The sequence below is a fragment of the Mustela lutreola genome, chromosome 4 (assembly GCF_030435805.1).
Source record: "Mustela lutreola isolate mMusLut2 chromosome 4, mMusLut2.pri, whole genome shotgun sequence".
NCBI lineage: Eukaryota > Metazoa > Chordata > Mammalia > Carnivora > Mustelidae > Mustela > Mustela lutreola.
The window spans coordinates 182,238,594-182,258,934 of NC_081293.1; the positions used below are offsets into that span (position 1 = coordinate 182,238,594).

Below are 20,341 nucleotides of genomic sequence, written 5' to 3' on the forward strand. Positions count from 1 at the left end.
GATCTGAACTCCTCAGACACACGACCAGGCACAGCCAGTGCCAGAAGGAAAATTGTCTTAAATTATCATCACTCATCCTTCCAATTTCATGACCAGGAAATAAAAGAAACAGGTTGAGAAGGCAGATGCAGAGGTCCCCACCCCCAGGCCACTGCTCCTTCTGATAGCCAGCTGAGTTCTGTTCCCCGGGGCACTCACTGGGCTCCTTCTCTGGGCAGGACACTGGATGAGGTCACCTGGAGACAGTGACACAGAGAAACAGAACTCCCCCCCCCCCCCAGTGCTCTAGGTGTTCCCCGAACATGGACATGGCTCAGGGCCCAGCAGCATGGCACCTGGGTCAGCCAAGGGTCAGGATGTGGGGGAGGGTGTGAGCTGGCAGGCCTGGAGCCCTGAGCTGCAATCCCCACAAGTCAGGAATATTCCCCCAGGTACCAAGATGGAGATAGTGAGCTGGGGTCAAAGAGGAGAATTCTTAGCCCCCTGCTTTTAGGATTCTGGAGCCTGGTACTCTCATTGCCGCATACAGAAACATTGGGTTTGCTCTTCTTCCTGAAATATGAGAAGGGCCAGCAGCTGTTGGCAGCCCCAGCCTTGGGCCCTGCAGGGAGAAGGCAAGGCCATGGGGTGTTTGCTGAGCGGACCCCGGGGGGAGCGTGCACAATGTCGCAGGAAGGCACGGGGTTCCTGGCACTGGATAATTGGAATGGGCTAACACGGTGACTCACCCCCGAAACTCACTCTCTCTGCCAGGTCCTCAGTGTGACCTGCTGGCCTGAATACACTTCTGCTTCTGAGTTACACTTTCCTTCCTTTCCTGAAACCCCTCAACCGGACCAGCTATGGGCTCTGTTCTCCACAGACCCATCATGGCATGTCTCAGGAAAATCAAAATAGTGGACATGGGCTCAGCTTTCTGGAATGCTCTGGCTCTGCTTCATGACCTTGGCTTGCCAGGGGCATGAGCCTGGGGGTTCTGCTGAGCCATGCCAGGACCCAGAAGGGACAAGGTCAAGGCCCAAAGTGTCTGACTTCTCCCTGTCTTGGGAGCCATCCATCCTTCACAGGGCATCTCTGGCTTCTGGAAATCTCGACCCTGCTGGACAGGAGGAACCCGAGAGCAGGTTGGACTGGATCAAGGTCAGGCAGACCTGCCACCTTCAGATCTGAAGGACAGTGGCCTGGTCCCCTTGGCAGTGTGTACGGCTGTTCGGTCAGCCCAGGAGGCCCCTGAGCAAGGGCATATCTCATTTTGCACTCTGTGTGCTGTTGCATATTCAACATACGCTTACTTTTAATGACAGTAATGAAAATCAATAGAACCCAGCTTCCCAATCCCACGTTCAGCAACCCCTTCACCAGACAGGCTCCTTCTGTCTTGCCTATAAAAACAGCACTAAAAATATCCCTCTTCTGTGTCGACACCTTGCTATATATGTGTGAGGTGACCCCACTAGAGCAGCTGAGGGGTGATGTGACAGCCAGTGTCCTCTAGGTGAAAGCTCAGCCTCCAGACAGCTTTGCCTGCCCTTGGGGCCACAGAGAGAGATTGGAAACTACCTCCAGGCACCAAATGATGGGGGACACTGAGCTCAGGGATGGCCCCAGAGAATCCCGAGACAAGGCACGTGCTGGGCCAGGACATCTGGGTGGTCCCTGGGTGGAAAATCCCAGAGCCTCGTGACGCACTCACTCATTCCAGCACTGTCTGCCCAGCACCCACCGTGCGCCAAGCCCTGGGCCAGCAGCCCATGGTACCTACAACCTAGCTCTTGAAGGGATCCCTTGCTGGAGGGCTGGGAGGGAGCATGCAGAATCACGGGCCCAGGATCAGGGCTGCGTGCAGGGGAGAATGAGCAATGTCCGTGGGGAGTGGTGCAGGGATGGCCGTGGGGCTGGGGGTGGAGGGACAAGGTGGGCAGGTGTGATGCTTCGGGGGTCCAGAGGCACCATGTACGTGGATCCATGAGTGTGCATCAGAGTGGGAGGCAGCAGAAAGGAGAGGCTGGACAGGACATGCAAGTCAGAAGTTGGTTAAGAAAGATCTGGCAAGCCAGGCTAAGGCATCTGGCAGTGAGCTGCGGGCCAGGGAGACGGGGTGGCTGAGAAGGAGGGAGTTCTTGAGGGACATGGGGGTTGGGATGGCTGCCTTTGGCCAAGGCACTGGGGGCTGGGGTGTAGACATAGGGGGTGTTCGGGAGGTAGGCTACACACTGCTTGGAAATTCTCTGGGAAGAAGAGACGGGAACACCACGGCATGTCCCACAAGTTTCAAGAAGGTGGCTGAGGGACGAGCTAGAAGCCAGAGCATAGAGGAGGGGGGCCTTCATCTGCAGGACAGCCCTAGGAGGAGGCCCGGGCCCCAAGCACATCCCTGGCCTGGCTCCTGGAAGGTCCCCTACGACCTCGCTGGCACTATGCTGAGAAGCAGCTCTCCCTGGGATACAAGCCTGCAAGAGCTCGGGCCCTTGTGGCGTGGGGCTGTGGCGAGAGCACGGGCACACGTATGCACACATGCACACGCACATCCACACACTCACAGATGTATGCGCACACATATTCACGGGTGCACTTCATTTTACCTTAAGGTGGGGACTCAAAATTTGCAACCACCGCTCCCTCCTTCCATTCTCTCTAACAGCCCTTGTCCTCAGACCTGTCACAGAAGCTTTGGGAAGCACTGACCTGGACAGGCAAGGGAGGAGGGACAGGCTCACCAGCCTGAGCGGTCCTGGCGGAGCCAGCCCTCCTGATCCACAGGAGACCGTCCAGATGCCTGTACTTTGCCCCAGGCCGCCTTGCCCCAACCGGGGAGCCACAGGCAGGCTGTCACCGGGGGCAGATGTCAACCCCGCCCAGCGCCTGCTCAACTCCCCCAAGACAGGATCCTGAGCAGAGGGCTGGAGGAGGAGACTTGAGGGCTGCTGAACACCTGTTGACAGGTGAGCCCCAAGGAGAACCCCAGCAGGAAGCCCCGGGACCCTCAACAGCCAATTACTCGGCAGCGTGGGGAGCATGCATCGGAGCAGAATGAGGAGGAGGCGTGACAGGGTCAGAGTGTCACTGCCAGCAAGATTGGAAGATTGACCTGGGGGTGGAAGGGGGTACTGTCCAAATATGTTTTGTTAAAAAAAAAATAGTATTTTAGTTATTGTGAGAGCAAGTTGTAAAATAGGAAATAACCGAACTATGAAATGTGATGCTCCAGGAAGATATTCCCAGGTGGGACTGTGCCGCCTGCGCTCGAGGTTCAAAGCCTCCAGAAACCAGAAAGTGTGCGGCTCTGGCTAGTTACTGCTTTGGAGGGAAAGTCTGTGGGTGCTGCAGGCAAAAGACGACTGGGTTCTGCTCCTCGATTAAGGAGATGAGCTAAAGCTTAATGGATATTCTTGAGTATGGGACACAGAGGCTCTGGGGTCCCTCCAGCTGGGCTCTGCTGTGCAGTGTCAAAGAAGAGTGAAGAAGGCAGGTGGTGGGCACCGTGGAGGGGAAAGGTGACCCTGGGAACCCGGGGCACAGCACCAAGAGGGAGTGGCTAGCTCTGATCTCTCTCTCCCAGCTCCTGCCTGGCAGCCCTGTGCCCTGCTCCAGAGTCCGAGCACAAAGGACAGACACATTCACAATCCAATTTGTTACACGTCCACCTTCCGGGGAGTGAGGGAGGTGAAAGAAGAAAGAAAAAAAAAAAAATCCCATTATCTTTATCTGTCCTTCCCATCAGGTGCAGCGGAAAATGCAAACTGGGGAGACAGCGGCTGTGAACTCTTTATATTTCCCTTGGAAGATAATGTATCTTTTTACTGCATGCAGAAATTACTTGTTTGCGGGGGGGAAATATATATATATATATATATATATATATATATATATATATATCCATTCAGCATGACTTGAACCCTGAACGGCAAGATGGGGGGGTAGTGGAGTTCTGGGGCTACAAAGAGAGCATTTGCCTTAAACCAGAGGAATCTCGGAAGGTCATGGCCCATGGGGAGACTGTACAGGGAGGACATGGGTGTTCTCTCCGCCTTCCTGCTGTGTGACCGGGGCCCATGCGCTGTGCCTCTCTGAGTGGCCGATTCTCCTGTGCAGTGGGGCAGACCAGCATCAGTGATGCCCACTTTGCTGAGTGCCCTGGCTCAGAGGGAGGGGTGTCCTGCCTTCTGGGGCTGTGCAAAGAGATGAGGAGCTCGTCGAGCTCACACTGGCACCCCCGTGCCTGGCTCAGAGCTTGCGCCGAGGCAGGCTCTACGATATATCGGTTAAAGAGTTTAGTGCTGCAAGGGTTACTCAGATCAAACCCAAAACCGGCAGGTAGAAAGCGACATAAACGGGGTGAGGACAGCCTCGTGTATTAAAGAGCGGGGAACCATGGCCACTGTGCTCTGAGAGCTCCCAAGGTTCTCCCTGACCTGGCACTGCCCCCAAAGCGTGCCCGGTGGTGCCTCTCCTTCCCTAGATTCCAACAGACTGGAAGGAGAGCAGACCTAGTGTCCCTCACTTGGGCTCCTGTGCGGGTTCATTTGATGTGTCAGGTTGACTGGAGTTAGGCATCCAGTTATGTGCTCAGACATTGTTCCGGATGTTTCTGTGGGGTTGTTTTTAGATGAGATGAACACTTTGATCGGAAAGTGAATTGCCCTCCATAATGTAGGTGGGTTTCATCTAGTGAGTTGAAGGCCTGAAGAGGAGAGAAGACTGACCTCCCCTGAGCCAGAGGGAATTCAGCCTGCAGAAGTCTTCGGACTTGACCTGCAACACGGGCTCCTTCCTGGGTCTCCAGCCTGCCAGCCTACCTTGGAGGTTTTGAACTTGGCCGGCCCCCTTGCCAGAGATGGAATGTGTCCCACCAGAATTCTTATGTTGAAACCCTAACCCCCAACATGATGGGATTTGGAGGTGGGGTCTTTGTGAGATCAAAGGACATGAGTGGGGAGCCCTCCTCAATGGAATTAGCGGCTATAGGAGGGACCCCAGAAAGCTCCCTTGTTCCTTCTGCCAGGTGAGGACTCAGGAAGAAGGCACCACCTGTGAACCAGGAAACAGTCTTCACCAGACACCGAACCTGCCGGCACCTTGATCTTAGACTTCCCAGACTGGAACGGTGAGGAAAATTTCTGTGCAGTCCATGGTATCGCGCTACAGCAGCCCAAACGGACTACAACTCTGGAATCACGTGAGCAATTCCTTAAATCCCGTGCACGTTCTACTGGTTGTGTCTCTAGAGAACCCTAACACCTTCCCCATCGTGGTTGCTTAATGCCCGTGAAAGTCTGGTGGAAGGGTGGACGGAGGTGAGTTAGGGAGGGGAGAGGACTGCAGTCCGAGGCACAATGGGTAGAAGTGTCTGGAATGAGGGGCCAGGCCGGGCCGGGGCCACGGTGGTGATGAAAGGCAGAAGGACGTGTTTGGGGCTGGATGTACTTAGGACCGTTACTGAGGTGGCTTAAAATATCTTTGCTCCCTTCTGAGCTGTTGTGGGACAAGTGTCCTCACCTTACCAGGGGCCAGCATCAGGAGGGGGAAGGCGTGTGGCCAGTGCCCCCAGCTAGGGGAGTGGGGAATGAGAGGAGGATGCCTGGCTATCTTGCCTCTGGCCCAGGCATGCGGCCGAGTCCTTTCTGGGCCAGTGGGCTTCGTGTTCTGTCCCTTCAGCATAGCTTAATTTTTTATAATAATCACACCTTACATTTGTAAATTGCTTTTAGGCTTTTAAAGCACTATCACCTACATGATGGGAAAAACTTGCCTGGCCTCTCTCTCCCCTTGGGGGCCACGAGGCGGAGTTGAATCATGTGGAAAAAGCATTTGGGTCTCAGAGGAGGCCCTGTTTCCTTGTTACGAAATCTGGCTTTGGTAGAAAGAAGGCGGGAGCTTTCTGGGCAGCTCCAAGACTTGGATCTAATAGAACAAGGACGGACATTCCTTCGAAGAGGACCCACCACGAGAGGCCTTTATAAGGAGTTCTGCATAGCGCTCCCTCCCCAGTAGGCTCCCCACTCATCTGTCCCTGTGGCTGGAGGCTCGTCCCTCCAGGATAGTCCCTGGGTCCTCCTTCTGCTGGGACAGGTGCCCTGTGGTCTCTTGGGACCTGAATTGTGGGCAGCTGTGGTGGCCAGTGGGTCACGGGACATGCTACCTTGCTGGGAGGCAGGGGGCCTCTCCCTGGCCAGAGCAGCTGGAGCTCCAGAGTGGGCAGCCCCGTTTAGCCTGACCCTCGGGGCAGGGTTGGGGGCGGGGGCAGGGAGTAGCAGGGAGGCTGCTCTGAGGCTGCCCCTTCCATGGCAAATGGTTCACCCCTACGGCCATGGGGTGCTTTCCGTCTTCATTCACTATCTGCTGTGCTGGGCTTGCACCCCTAGACCTTTGAAGGGAGCAGTTTTCTAAAGCTAGAAGCAGCCCCTTCCCCTCCCAAGCCCCTTCCCCTCCCAAGCTCAGGGTATGCAGATCCCAGGCCTGGCCTCGGAGTTGCTCCAGGAAATCAAGCAGGTGCGGAGGGCGCGGTCCCCGGATCTGCTTCCAGAGGGAGTGCCCTAGCTTGGGGTTGAGAGGACACGGGAGAACGCGGGTCCCGCCGTTCCTCACAGCCAGGCCACCCTGGGAGGGAATGTTCTTCACCACCCAACTGCCCTTTTCTGGTCAGGAAGAGAAGGCATCCCTGTGTGAAAACTCCATCTCCGTGCTTCCGGGGAGGCTTATGAGGCCACATGCCGCTCTCCCTCAGGCGAGTCACCCCATTCCCGGGCAAGAAACAACAATCTTATAGGCTCCTGCACCCAGGAGCTTGTCCTGTGTTCCAGCACCGTCTTTCCAAACTCACCTTCCAGCATGAAGGCTTTTCTAGTGGCTCCTCCGGGCCCCACTGTGCCGGTTTGTCCCCCTGCCCACTGAGCAGATAAGGACACCGAGAAGCCGAGCGGGCACGCGGACGGATGTGGGTCCCACACGGAGAAACAAGGACCAGTGGGAGCTCCCTGGCCACCGGCCACCTCAGCTCTCCCCAGGACACCCGTTATGGAACAACCCCCTTCACTGTTTGGCGGGGGGAATACGGGAGCCTTGCTTCCTGGAAGCCGGGTCCCCACCCGCTCTTCTGTAATAGGAGGCTCCCCCGTCAGTCTGTGGGATCTCCCTGGCAGCAGAGTGACCGCACACAAGCCTTCGCTCCCTCCATAGGGCCCAGAGCTCTGGGTCGCGGGCAGGGGGACATGCTTGCCCACACACCACCACCGCCAGCTCTCGGGCTCTCGCATAGGCCTCCTCCCTTTCCCTGAAGCAGCAGGTGCAGGGCTGCCTCCCAGGCAAAGGGGAGCATGTGCTCACCCAGTCTCTCTCCCTGAGCGTCCGAGCCCTGGGCCTGGCGCCGAACACAGCCCATGGGGGGCCGAGCAAGAGGATGGGGTTAAAGGAAGCACAAAGTGTTGAGGTGGGTTAGCAGAACTCCCCGATCCTGAGTCTTCAGGCACGAGAATTTGGGGGGAAGTGGGTGGCGCAGCAAGAGGGCTGAAGATTCCCTCTGGATGTTAGAAAACAGGGTAGAAACCCTCTGTCTTGGACAGCTTAGCTGAGGGCAGCTTAGAGGCCAGAGGGATGGGTTAGGGGCCCCTGGACATCCTCCTAGCCCGCCTTTGCCACAAAGCTCCAGACACAAGCACATACATATCAATGCCTTTCTCTCCGTGTCCCGGATCAACAAACAGACACAGGCCATCTCCTCCCCAGCGTTCCTCTCCCAAGCCGTAATGACAGTGGCCAAGGCTAACTGAGTGTGCGCTACAGACCAGGCACCGCATCGAGAGGCTTTTCCACGCCTCATCTCATTTCCTTTTTACAGGGAGGTGCACACTAGGATTATCACTGTCGGAGTGGCAGAGAACCGAAGGCACAGAAAAGGTAAGTACCTGGACCAAAGTCACACAGCTGGGACTTCACGGTGTCAGGACTCCAATCCAGGTGCCACGCTGAACCACCATGCCACGCTGCCTCTCTTCAGCCCCGGCCCCTCTGCAGCTCGGAACTCCCCACCAGGATTTCCCCAGGACAACGTCTCATTAAACACTCAGGCCAAACTTCCCCAGATCCAAGTACAGCTGGCCCTAAGTGGCGTGCCCTTGTTTATATAGGCTACGCGATCTATTCACGGCACATTCAAATAAAATGTCGTCCTGCTCCCCAGCAGGCTGTCATCCCTCATTTCTCTCTTCTTTTTCTCCATCCTCCATCACTGATCCAGATCCCTCCTGCCTTGGTAGTCAGCAAAAAGGACAGGCACAGAACAGAGGAGAAGGGAAGAGCCTGGGGGCTAACAATGGTGGTGGCGGGACTTTGGACCACACAGATGCAGCCTGAATCCCCTTCACAACGGATAGGACGCCGCTTGGCTACTCCAAATCCCCCCGGGGCGGTGGTGCTGCCGGCAGACGTAGCCCCCTCTCTGCCTAGTGTTCAGTCCTAGGGCACCCCTGGCTGGGCAGCCTACTCACCCAGGTCCATGTCTGCAGCCTTGGGCCGGTGCGAGCAGGGCACATTCTTAAAGATGGCGTCCAGAATTTTCTCCTTGACCTGAGTAATGGTGTCGCAATTGAGGATCTTCACGGGGACCTCGGGGCTGTTGGCACTGTCTGGGTTGACACAGCTCAGGACCTGGAGGAAGGGGAGGCAGAGGCGTGTGGGGGAGGGCAGCAGGGGGAGCGGAGTCCCAGGCACCTTCTGGACACCGTGGCCAACACGCACTCTCTCTCTCACGTGCACACCACGTGCATACATGGCGCCTTCTCTGCAGCATGCCCAGACCTGTGCCCACCTCTGGGCCCTTCCTCCCTATCACTCCCTCCGCCCGCCCCCACATGCACACGGGAACGTGAATCTGGTTCCTTGCTCAAGAGATTTTGTAAGCTTCGATTTTTGTGAGGGTTCTGGGCCGATGGGAGGTTGGAGAATCTATAAGAAGCTTCGTGTGTTCTTTAAAAATAAAAAGGTGCCGGTTCAGGCCACTGGAGATGCCTTCCTGACTCTGGGCCTGGAACCTCCTGTTCGGAGAGGAGGCCGCCCTGGCTCAGGGCCTCCGTGTCTCTTTTTGGAGCTAGTCAGAAAAATGAAGGCTCTGCTTAAAGCACCAAGTGACATATTTTTTTTCCTTGAAAAAGTTCTGGGCTGTTTCCCAAGGCTTCTCTTCCCTTGCTGTTCTCAGGGAGGGCTCCGTCTACATGGATGGGACAGTGTGGGATGCTGCGGAGACCACGGTGGGGCACACTGCTCCCACACCCTCTCTGCTCTGCTGCCTGAGCCCTCCTCGCCTTCCTCCCTGATCTCTCCCTGCACCTCCCCCCCCGCCCCCGTAGGCCTGCAGCTGCAAAGCCAGCTTCCCCCCCCCCCACCCCCACTCCACGTGGGGGCAATCAGAACCCTGGCCCCTGGACGCCTGCCTTTCATTAGCAGCCAGAGTGCTATGAGCTCACAGGGGAACATGCTTCTTCCATTAAGCAGGGAAAAAAAAACCTCCTAAATCTGTAAAACCAAACTCTCACCCTCAAAATGTCCTAAACTGGAAACAATGGTGGAAGGAACTCTGGACCACGGGTCCCTTCTGAGTGCCCTCTCCCGGCTGGTCCTTCTACAGCCTTCCTGGCCCCTCGCTGCCCCATCTGTGCCAAGCACAGCCTGCCACTTCGTGCCGCCCTGGGCTCAGCCTCCCCCAGGCAGCAGTGCAGCTTTTTCCGGGCATCCTCCCCGCGAAGGACCCTAAGACAGAGGCTGCCCCTGCGTGTGCCCTTCTGACATTTCTACTTGCCTCAGGGGTTCATGGTGGCCTAGGAGAACCCTATAGGATGCTTCGGGGCATCCAGAGAAGAAGCAGTAGCCAGTAGCCATCCGGAGGGACAGGGTTTCCTGGCCACTGGCCAAACCACAGCTCCACCCGGAAGTGCCTTCCCTGCTCCTACTCTTACGCTCCTTGGTTAGTTTCTGAGCAGACTGGTGGTGGTTGGTGGTGGTGGTGGTGGTTGGTGGTGGTGGGTTTTGTTTTTTTTTGTTTTTTTTCCTGCTAGCTCAGTGCTTCTCAAGTTCAATGTGACTAGAATCACTCCAGAGTTTTGCTAGAATGCAGGTGCTGACTCAGGAGGTCTGGGGTGAGCCCGAGATTCTGCGTTATAGCAGGTAAATGTCCAACCTCTGGCCCCCAGCAGGCTCCTGGGGAAGCACCCACACCCAGCAAGCTCGTGGGTGAGGGCAGCAGGCTCTCCCAGCAGCAGGGCCCTGGGACAGGAGAACTCAAGTTCTACTGTCAGGCCAGTTAATCACGCAACACCTCGGAGGGGCGCCTCGCTATGAAGCGGGCCGGCCCTGAGCCTCTCAGCACCTGTCTCCTTTGGGGTACCCCCTGCCCCAGGACAGCGATAGCATCAGTTGGCCCAAATTGTTCAGAGCTCCTCCAGCTTTCCCTCCCTTTCTCTCCCTCCTCAATAGCCTGGGGCTGCTCCCTTCCACCTGTTGGAATTCCCTTTCTCAGGCCCGAGGTGGCCTTACACCTCCCTGCGTGCCTGTCTTCCCCGGGCGGAACAAGCGCCATCTCCCCCTTTTCTCCCCCGGCTGTCCGCCCGAAGGCTGGGCCCCCGGCCCACTCCAGGTCCTCACACGGGCGGGAAGTCCCACCATCTGCAAGCAGCCTGGCCTCCCGAGTAAAGGATGCTGCCGGCGGGGACAGGGCCCTACCGCAGCTCACGGTACTGGATTCCGTACTGAGGAACAGCGGGGGGGATGGGAGAGGAAGGGGTGCGGGGACATCAGGCAGGAGACGTTTCAGGGGTGCTTCTAGAGCACTAAAAATCTACCCCGGTCTCTATTTTGGGAAGATTCTCCCCCCTCAGCCCCCCTTTTCCCCTTTAATCAGAGCCTCTTTCTCCTCCAGAGCAGAACGTGACTGTAAGGAAGCAAGGTCCCCAGTCACAGCGGCTCCTCTGAAGCCTCTTTAGGGGAGCCCACTGGGACCCCCCCAGCCCACTGAGAATGGGGGGAAGGTGTATCTCAGCCGCATCATTCTCAACCAGGAGGCACGGTCTCCCTGCTCTCCGTGGGGTCTGGGATTCACCCCGGGGGCTCACCACTCCTGCCCAGCTCAGCCCAGCTCAGCCCTGTCCTGTCTTGGCCTGTGTGGGTCTCATCTCCCCATAAGCACTTTTATTTTGTTTTTGTTTTGTGGGTTTTTTTTTTTTTTTTTTTTTTATAGAAAGGGAGGGGGGAAGGAGTAGAGGGGAAGAGAGATTCTTAAGCAGGCTCCATGCCCAGTGCGAGACCAACATGGGGCTCAATCTCACAACCTTGAGATCCTGACCTGAGCCAAAATCGAGAGTTGGATGCTTAATTGGGCCAACCAGGCACCCCTTCCCATAATCCCATCTCTCTTCTGTCTGCATCCCCCCCATCTTGGGCACCTCCCATGCATCATCACCAACACCTGTTTGCTTATATTCTACCTCCTTCCTTTCACGCCCTCTCCGCTCTCCTAGTGGAGGCCTGGTGGGAAATCACACCTCTGTCCACAAGAGCCAGGGGTGAAGGTGAGGTTGAGCGCCAGTCCCGGAGGGACCGTGGCAGACAGGCAGGGCAGGGCGGCGGGAAAGCGGTGGCAGGGCCTCCGTGGGCAGCAGGGAGCACTTACTCGGTGCTCCCTGCCTCACATGCCTTGCCCCATTCCACCCTCCGGACAACGTTGGGGGGTACGCACTGCTACTACCCCTGTGTAAATAAGTTCTAGTGTTACCCTCTGTATTTTCAGATGAACACACCCCGAGTCAGAGGCGTTGAGACACCTGCCCCAAATCACCCCGCTGCTGAAGCAGTCAGGGCTCCTGTCCAGACCTCACACTCCTCCGCGCTGAGCCTGGCTGCCTCCTAGGGTGACAGCTGCTATCAGAAGAGGGGGGCTAATCTTGACAGAGGGAAGCCCCGCTTTCCCTGGACAAAGACCAGTAGGCCAATCCAGCCTCACATTCTCGGGGTGTGGGTGTATTTGAACTTAGACCAGAGGGCAGAGGTGGGCTCCCAAAACACAAGGGACTCTTTCTGGTTTCCTCTCCTTCAGGCCCCCACCTGCTCTGCCTGGAAGTGCCCCCACCCCACCCCAGGGAAGCCGATGAGCGGTTCCCTCAGTGCAATCAGCTGGCCAGCTGCGGCGAGGCCTTATGACCCCATGTTCCGCGTGCTGGTCTGGAACCACACTGGTCCCTGAAGTGTCGCTCAGACGTGCCTCAGCTACTGGTCCCTCAATCCAGGTGCTCTGGTGTGAGGGTCCTGGGGGAGTCTGGGGTGACAGGCCCAGGTGGGACACCCGGCTGGCCCAGTGCAGCAGGTCAACCAGGCCAGGTGGCTTTTCAGCATCTCCACCGTCCCCTCTGCTGGGCAGGGACTGCACGGGACCGCCCCAGGGCAAAGCCGCGAGGCTGCTTTACCAGGGTTTTGTAGTCGATCTGCTGGCGGATGAGCTTATCCTCACTCAGAGAGTAGCGGGCCTCTCCCGTGATGGCGTCGATGGGCCCCTTCTCCATCTGCTGCTTGATGGCACAGAAGAGCGAGAACAGGGGCTCCCCGGCACATTCCTGCATGCAGAGAAGAACCGTGATGGGCGGACTCTGGACCAACCTCCCGGAGCCCGTTTCTCAAAGGGCTGCTTTCCACAGCTCTGCTTCAATTCTCTCCTGCTCCCCGGCCTCTGTGATCAGCACCCCCTTCAGACGCACATTTCTCCTGGCCCTCTGGACACCTGTCTTCTCTGTCTGCCCTCTCCGCTTCACCTCCCTGCCTCCTGCCCCCTCTCCGTTTCTCTTCCCCACCCCACTCCCACCACTTCCTCCGCAGCCCATCAGGAGACAGAGGTCCGTGCCCGGGGGTGCGACGTCCTTCAGAAGCAAGGTTATAATTGGAGTCAGGGAGCTCTTCCACCTCCAGGGCACATGGGCGGCTTAGCTGCTGCCACACACACCTGTGGTCCCTGCTCGGGGACCCTGATCAGCCTGGGGGAGTCTGGGGCTGGGAGAGGCAGGAGGGGAGGAGGAACAGGGAAAGCAGGGAACTAAGGGATGAACCGTTTTGAGCATAAAAGGGGACTTTGGCTTCGGGGCTCACACAGGGTCCTCTCATGGGCTCATCTCCCCCTGGCCTGGGGATGGGATTGTCTTTCACGCCAGGATTGACAGGGCAGGGGTCTCCTGAGACGGTTGGGAGTCTGCCCCCTTGGTGACAGTGAAGGTGACGAGGGGGACTACATTTCCTGGTGGGGCTCTAGGAGTTAGACCTGGGGAATGTGGGCTTCGGGGTGTGCAGGAAAGCTGGAGGGGGAACAGGCAGCACCAGTGATACCCCCATATCCAGTCGTACCTTGAGGAACTTGTAGAGCAGGAAAGTGAACCAGTTGGTCAACATCTTTTCGGCCACTGACTCAGTCCTGTCATAGCAAGATAAAGATAGAAGCAGCTGGTCAGAGGCCAAGGACTGGGAAGGCAGGGGACCAATTCTGCATTGATCTTGCTGCTTTCGACTTTTGGGCCAAATCCTGAGATCCTAAAGAATACTGGAATTCCACGGACTCCTAGAAACCCCAGGGCGATGAGACAAGCTTTGCCTACGAAGCCAGGAGACAACCTTCTGGTGTCGGGCTCCCGGCTGGGTATCCAGTGGGAAAGTGTGGGAGTAGCTCTGTCCGTCAGAGCTCTCTGCGTTGATGATGAACTCTCGAGCTGTCCAGTGGCAAAGCCACCAGCCATAGGTACCCACAGAGCACTCAGAATGTAGCTAGTGTGCCTGAGGAGCGGAATGTTCCATTTTGTTCACCTTTCATTATCTGCATTTGAATGGGCACGTGTAGCTTGCAGTCACCACATTGAACAGGACAGCTTTAGAGAACTTTCTAGTTCCCGTGGGTGGGAGAGAGAAGAAAACTGAAAAACCTGGGGTCATACTAATTTGGCAGGGCACAGATAGGAAGGTGGCAGGAGGAGTGGGTCAGGCGACAAAGGCCAGGTACATTGGTCTGACCCCATCACCTAGAGCGAAAGACTCCCAGAGCTGACACAGATTAAACCTGCGTACTTAACTCATCCTGAGCAATGCCCAAATTATCCCACCTCAGAGTCCTTTGGAACTCCTCCTGAGAACCCTGCTCATGTGTCATTTGCAATGACAGGACGTGCCTCCTTGAGTCTAATTTGCATTCTTTGTGCTGCTACCTAAGTCCACTTCTCCTTTTACCTTGGAAGGGAAGCCACTGTTGCAGCAGGGGTAGGGCCAAAAGACCCTTCGGGTTGCATCCATGTAGAGAAAACAAACGGGACTCAAACTCATGCTAAGCCTAGGCCAGCTCCAGAGAGCAACGGGCCCACCTAGGTATGTGTGGCTAGACCTGGAAGTTGCAGTTGGCGGGAGCCCCCCGGCAGCTGGGCGGCTGCGAGTTCCACAGTAAAGCAGGAGGAGATGAGAAGGAAGACTGTCGAAGTGAGGGGGCCAGCCAGGGGCAAGAGGAAGAAAGGGCGATGGAGGAGGGCAGAAGCAGAGACAGCATCTGGGGGCGAGCGGGTGGAAAACAAGAGGCGGAGACGCGCAGATCCAGAGCGAGGCCACGCCGGGAAATTGTCGGTGGGAGCTCGGGCAGGCAGTGGCAACCCTAGTATTATGCCGGTGGGTGGCTGCGTGGTGGAAGTAAAACAAAAATCAAAATGATCTACCTCGCTGTTTCCAAAGCTGGATGATTGCTCCGATACGTAGCAACCTTCCACAGCTGTGCGGGCGAATGCCCACGGCACAGGGAAAAGCCCGAGGTAAACACTTCGGAAAGCCAAATCTAGCCACTTGGCCCAAGCAGGAGGCCCTGCCTTGGACCCAGACACCGAGGACGGGAGGCAGAAGAGGTAGAGGCGGACGGTACCGCGGCGTGATGGCTGGACATGGGAGATTTCCAGCTTTGTCCTTGGGAAGGCCAAAAGGCACTGCACTAACAGCCTAGATGAGAAATGGCCTTCCAGGAGGAGGCCGATGTGAGTGGCAGCCTGGATGGAGTCAGGGAGTCATTGTCCTACAAAGCCGAAGCCACAGGATATGGCTTGGTGGCCACATGTGGCTATTCGGGTCTCCACAGTGAGGCATCCGAGTGGGGGAGGGTGGAGCGCCCCAGACCCACACAGAGCATCCAGGAGGTGCATCAGGCAAGGAAACACTGGCTGGCCCAGGGCTTCTCACACCCCCGTGGACCTTCGACACTGCGGTTTCTCTGGAGCCTGCCGATTCTGCCCCAGTGCGTGTGGGCTGGGACCGGAGAGCCCGCATTACCTACAGGCTCCGGGGTGAGGCTCCGGGGCTTGTCCCGGACAGCAAGGAGAGCTGCCAGGGCTGAAATCTCCCATCTTGAGATGCTGTGGCGGGTTCCCAAGACAGAAGGCCTGGGGGTATCTCTCTTAATTCATGTTCTGGTGTAGGTAAGGGTAGGGGATGGAGAAACGAGCCTGAAGAGTCCACGGGAGAATAACTCCAGTGGGAAGGTCGTAACCGGGGAGCGGAAGGACAGAGAGAAAGAAGGCAGAGCAGACGCAGGGCACTAGAGAAACAGACGGGCCATGGGGACAGCTTCTTCCCAGAGGGCATGGGCAGCTCCTTCTGGGAGCCCTGCCCCCATGTCCCCAGGAGGCCCAAGATCCAGGCGAGTGGGCTCTCCCTGACCTGCGTTCCCCCCGCCCCCACCCAGGCCCGACCCTCACCTCCTGAGAAGCAGCTTGGGGTGGTTCTTGCTCTCCAGGTTCTTGTCGATGAGGTCGGCCAGCAGCTGCTTCAGCACGTCGGTGGCGTACTCCAGCTTGCTCTGCAGCACGGTCATGATGAGCGACGCCACGTTGCCGCGGTCGCGCATGGAGAAGCTGCGCTGAGACTCCAGGGTGCGGATGAAGGACAGCAGGAACACCTTGTTGTTGATGAGCTGCGCGAAGAGCTTCAGGCCCTTCTCCACGCGCTCCTGCCGGTAGCCCGGAACCTGTGGACGATAGCCCTGATAGCCAGCCAGGCCCGGGGTCGGCTGTGCACCCCGCGGACCCCACCACCACTCAGGCCGCAGCCCAGCTGGCCAGCAGCACCAAGGCCTCGTCGGTTGCTGGGCGCAGTGTGCTTAACCCGCGCAGCTGTTCATGGCCTCTGGTTTGGAGCTGAACCCGGGAGGTGCATTGTCATGAAGGACGCAGAGATCCCCAACTGCGTGGGAGCCTGAGCTCTTCCCTAGCAGGAATGTGCTGAGCCTCCAGCCGACCTGATGCTGACCCTTCTCTGGCTGCGTGGATCCCGGTAACAGACCAGTGGCCTCAGAGTCAGGACATTTGGGGTCCACGAGGCTCTGTCACCACTGCCCTGTGTGACCTCAGGCAAGTCCAGTAACTTCTCTGGGGGCCCGGGTGATTCACCCACACAGAGAGGGGAAGACTAAGCCCGGAGGTCTCTCAGGTGTTCCCTGATTGACTCCAGTGACTAATATTTTCTCAGAAACTCCTCTGAGACCCAGGGTAAGGGGAGGAGGAAGGTTTTGTCTTCCTGCCCGCATCTTCTCCTCATCAGGAGGCACCTGCAAGGGGGCACCGTCCACTCCGTACACACTAGCCAGCGATGGAGCTAGGCAGGGAAGACGCATCCCCGAGACGCATGGGGACACAGCAGCTCTGTGGGTCACAGCCCCAGCCTGGAAACAGCCAGCTGTCCGGCAACAGCGAATGGCTCTAGGAACTGCGGCATATTGCCCAGCAGGAAGCCACACAGGCGCGGGAAGGAAGGGCCTTCCGCCGCTCATAGTAGCAGGAGTACCTCTCGCAGCACTGAATGAAGGAAGTCAGAAAGAAGAGGGCGAACCGTAAAGTAGCCTTTAAATAAAGATTTTTTAAAAAACCATCAACGATGGCAGGAAAGTGGTGATTCAGCGGGGGGGGGGGGGTGCTGGGACGGGAAGGGGGCACTTGGGAACTTCTGGGGAGGGCCGGTAACCTTTGGTTTCCTGATCTGTGTGCTGGCCGGATGGCTGTGTTCACTCAGGGAAAACGCTCTGAGCTGGGTTCTGCCAATGTGTGCACTGCCTGCTCTATGTGGGTGCTTCCATTTAGAGCAAAAAGGCTGCTTAACAAATAAAGCAGAGCCTCCGGCAACAAAGGGAAGACCTCTGAAAAGACAGCAGGGCACCCTTCATGGAGTGGGGGGTTGGGGGGGGCAGGGACCTCCAAAGCAGATGCCATATCAAGAGCTGCGTCTCCCCCGCAGATGTTCCTGGGACGGCCGTATGCGACAGTGCAGAACGCAGTTTCGGTCGGCTGGTTGGGTGAACTGGTACAGCCATATACTAGTTTGGGGACCCTGAGAAGACACAGCTCCTTCAACAGCTGATGTGTGTGTAGGGCTTACTCTGCTGAGTGCTCTTCTACGTGCTTGAGAAACACGGACCTGTTTATGCCACACAACCCCCTATGAGGCAGGTACCATTATTATCCCAGGGCCTCACGACCGTGGGGAACTTGCCCAAGATCCCAAAAGAGACAAGGGTCAGGGCCAGGCCGTGTGCCCGGGCAGTTGGCGTTGCATCCCACCATCTCGGGGGCTGGTGTGAGTTCTGAAGGAGATGGTGTGTCAGAAGCCTGACACATAGCCATGTTTACCGACTAGCAACCGTCATCCCCCTGGACCCCAGAAGCTTAAAACTGGGGAGGAAGGGCAGCCAGAGAATCTCTGTTTGCCCCGGGTCCAGGTCCAAGGAGGGGGCAGGTGCAGATCTGAAATGTTCGTGCCACTCACTGAGCTCCCCTGTGTTCCAGGCTCAGGGCAAGGCCCTGGTTGGAGATCAGCTGGACCTAGGCTTGCCCCTGGCGGGTGAACAGCAGGCCCCCTCAGAAGGTCCTGTCGGAAGGCGGCTCTCCGGAGAGAGAAGGGAACTCGTTGGAGCCAGGGCCTGGCTTCAGCGTGTTCCGGCTCTCTGCACCACCAGCCCTGGCAAACTCCTTGCTCCCTACGGTTGCACCCTGCTTGCTCCCCAACCCCCATTCCCCACCTCACAGTGGCTGGCAAGAGAAGACAAGGGTAGGAGGCAGCCTCACCTTGCTGCCAGCCCGACCTCAGTGTACCCAGCGTCTGTGTGTCCCGCTGACCTCCTGCCCAGTTCTGGGACCGCCCCTGGCACATGTGAGCACATTTTACCTGCTCTGTCCTTCAATCCCCCAGAGCAACAACTCCACAACTCGTCCTGCCGAAGATAATGTCACCCCTCGGCACTCGCGAGGCGCAGTGCACAGTCCTGCTCACTGTTCTCACTGCTCCATCGAAGCCTGCTAAGGACCTTGCAAGAGTGAGTGTGCCCTCCTAACAGCCCCTCACAGACACCACTCTAGGAATCCCAAGGGCAGCGGCAGGTGCAGGAACATGCTGGAATTCCAAACCCAAGTTTGTTTGGCTCCTGAGTCCCCGTTAATCCTCCCCATCCTAGACCACATCTAGTCCTACCCCTGGGCCTGGGAGGGGACGCAGAGCTAGCTCTGAGCCCCCCACCCTGCAGGGCCTCCTGGCAGCTCAGGCTGGCCCTCGAGGGCATGGGAGCCACGACCAGGTTTGGCACTGGGAACCCTGGAGAGGAGGAAGAGGACAGAGGGCTGGCCAGGTGGCCCGTCTGGGGAGGGGACGTGCTCTGAACTTGGCTTGACTGCACGCGCCTTCTGGACATCAAGGCCTGGAGCCCCGGGAAGGAAGGCGCAGCCAAGCCAGCTACAGGGCCACAGCCTACCGGTCAGCAGCCCAAGTTTCAGAATCAGAGAGACAAACTGACTCCTACTTGAAGGAAAGCTCTGTCACCTCCGGGCTCGAATGCCTTGTCTGTAAAATGAGAACCCGGGAGCCCCCGTCATAATGTTTTACGAGCATTAAACAAAATAATGCATGTAAAGTGCTCAGCACACACGGTGTGCACTTAACAGTGGTTTTATTACCTGCCTCTCTTACTCCACTGGCTGCCTTTCACTGATCCCTTGTGCCCAGGAGTTTCCAAGAGATCGAATGCACTGGCCCTGGGTCCGGGGATGCCAGAGGTAGGAATTTTCTCCCCATTTTATGAACATGGAGATGGAAGTGAAGTATCTTGGTAGAGAGTTCCAGAACAATTCCCCTTTGTAACTTGGCACCCCCCCCCCCAAACAAATGCCACTCTAAAACAAGACCTTCTCTATTCACCAGATGGTTCGATAATTTAGTCTGTGAGTTGAATTGAAGCCTGTGAGTATAAAACTGGATAGTAAATTTTAATTGTAACCCAACAGGTTAGAGTTTAGGAGACACGGACAGGTTGAGAATGGGGTGGGTGGTTTTTGTCTGCTCCCTGTTTTTAAACAATCTGTGCCCCTGGCTTGTGCTCTCTCTCGCTCACTGTCTCTCTCAGATACATAAATGAGATCTTAAAAAAATAATAATAAAGGATCGGTGTACGTCCAGTGCCTGGACAGCCCCTTCCCCACCTGCCTGGCCTTCACCAGATGGTCACAAAAGACGGGGGACTGGTGGCCCATGTCCAGGATAGACTAAAGCCAGAGAACAGCTCCTTCTTCTCACACATCTACTGCTCATGCCCAGCCAGTGGCTGAAGAAGTCAGGAAACATTGCTGTAGATTAGTCAATGGCTTCCCTGGGAATATTTCCATACTCAGAAAGCCAATGGAGAGAGACTACTCCAGTGGTAAGATGGGCTGGAAACAAATCGGAAAAGAATAATTCTGACAAAATCCCTGGATGTTGCCTGGGATGCTGGACCTCATATAGCCCCGGGCCAGAGTGGGCCGGTCCATTAGTGGGTTTCATGGAGACCAAAAGCCGTCCGTCCTGGGTATATACCCACAAGACTGGGAGCAGGGGCTCAAACAGATACCTGTACACTCATGTCCTTAGCAGCAGCACAGCAAGAGCCCAGAGGTGGGAGCAGCCCAAGCGTCCATGGACAGATGAACAGATCAACAAAACTCAGGGCACACGTACAACGGACTATGGCTCAGGCTTACAAAGCGAAGAAATTTGGTCACATGCTACAGTACGGGTGAACCCTGAAAACATTTTGCTAAGTGAAGTAAACCAGTCACAAAAGGATACAAATGCTATGATTCCACTCACATGAGAGGCCCCGAGCCGTCAGATACATAAAGACAGAAAGTCGAACGGTGGTTTCTGGGGGAGGGGATGGGGTGTTAGTGTTTAACAGGGACAGGGTTTCATTGGGACAAGGTGAAACCCTTCTGGAGACAGGTGGAGGGGACGGTCACACCACAGCGTGAATGTACTCCCTGACGCGGAGCCGTACCTGTAA

The 20,341-nt window shown here is 56.9% G+C and overlaps 1 protein-coding gene and 1 long non-coding RNA gene across 2 annotated transcripts in view; one reads left to right on the forward strand and one right to left on the reverse strand.

Moving 5' to 3' along the window:
- Positions 1-20,341, reverse strand: part of PLXNA4 (plexin A4) — a 424,221-nt gene that overhangs the window by 25,961 nt on the left and 377,919 nt on the right. The window contains exons 22-25 of the mRNA XM_059171885.1: positions 15,741-16,009; positions 13,372-13,438; positions 12,447-12,593; positions 8,484-8,643 (exon numbers count right to left, since the gene is read on the reverse strand). Coding sequence (XP_059027868.1) covers positions 8,484-8,643; positions 12,447-12,593; positions 13,372-13,438; positions 15,741-16,009 — 643 coding nt within the window. The remainder of the gene's footprint in view (positions 1-8,483; positions 8,644-12,446; positions 12,594-13,371; positions 13,439-15,740; positions 16,010-20,341) is intronic.
- Positions 4,597-15,861, forward strand: LOC131829782 (uncharacterized). Its single transcript, XR_009352993.1, has 4 exons — positions 4,597-4,803; positions 5,003-5,176; positions 7,835-7,893; positions 15,779-15,861. It is a non-coding gene; the product is annotated as an uncharacterized LOC131829782 (long non-coding RNA).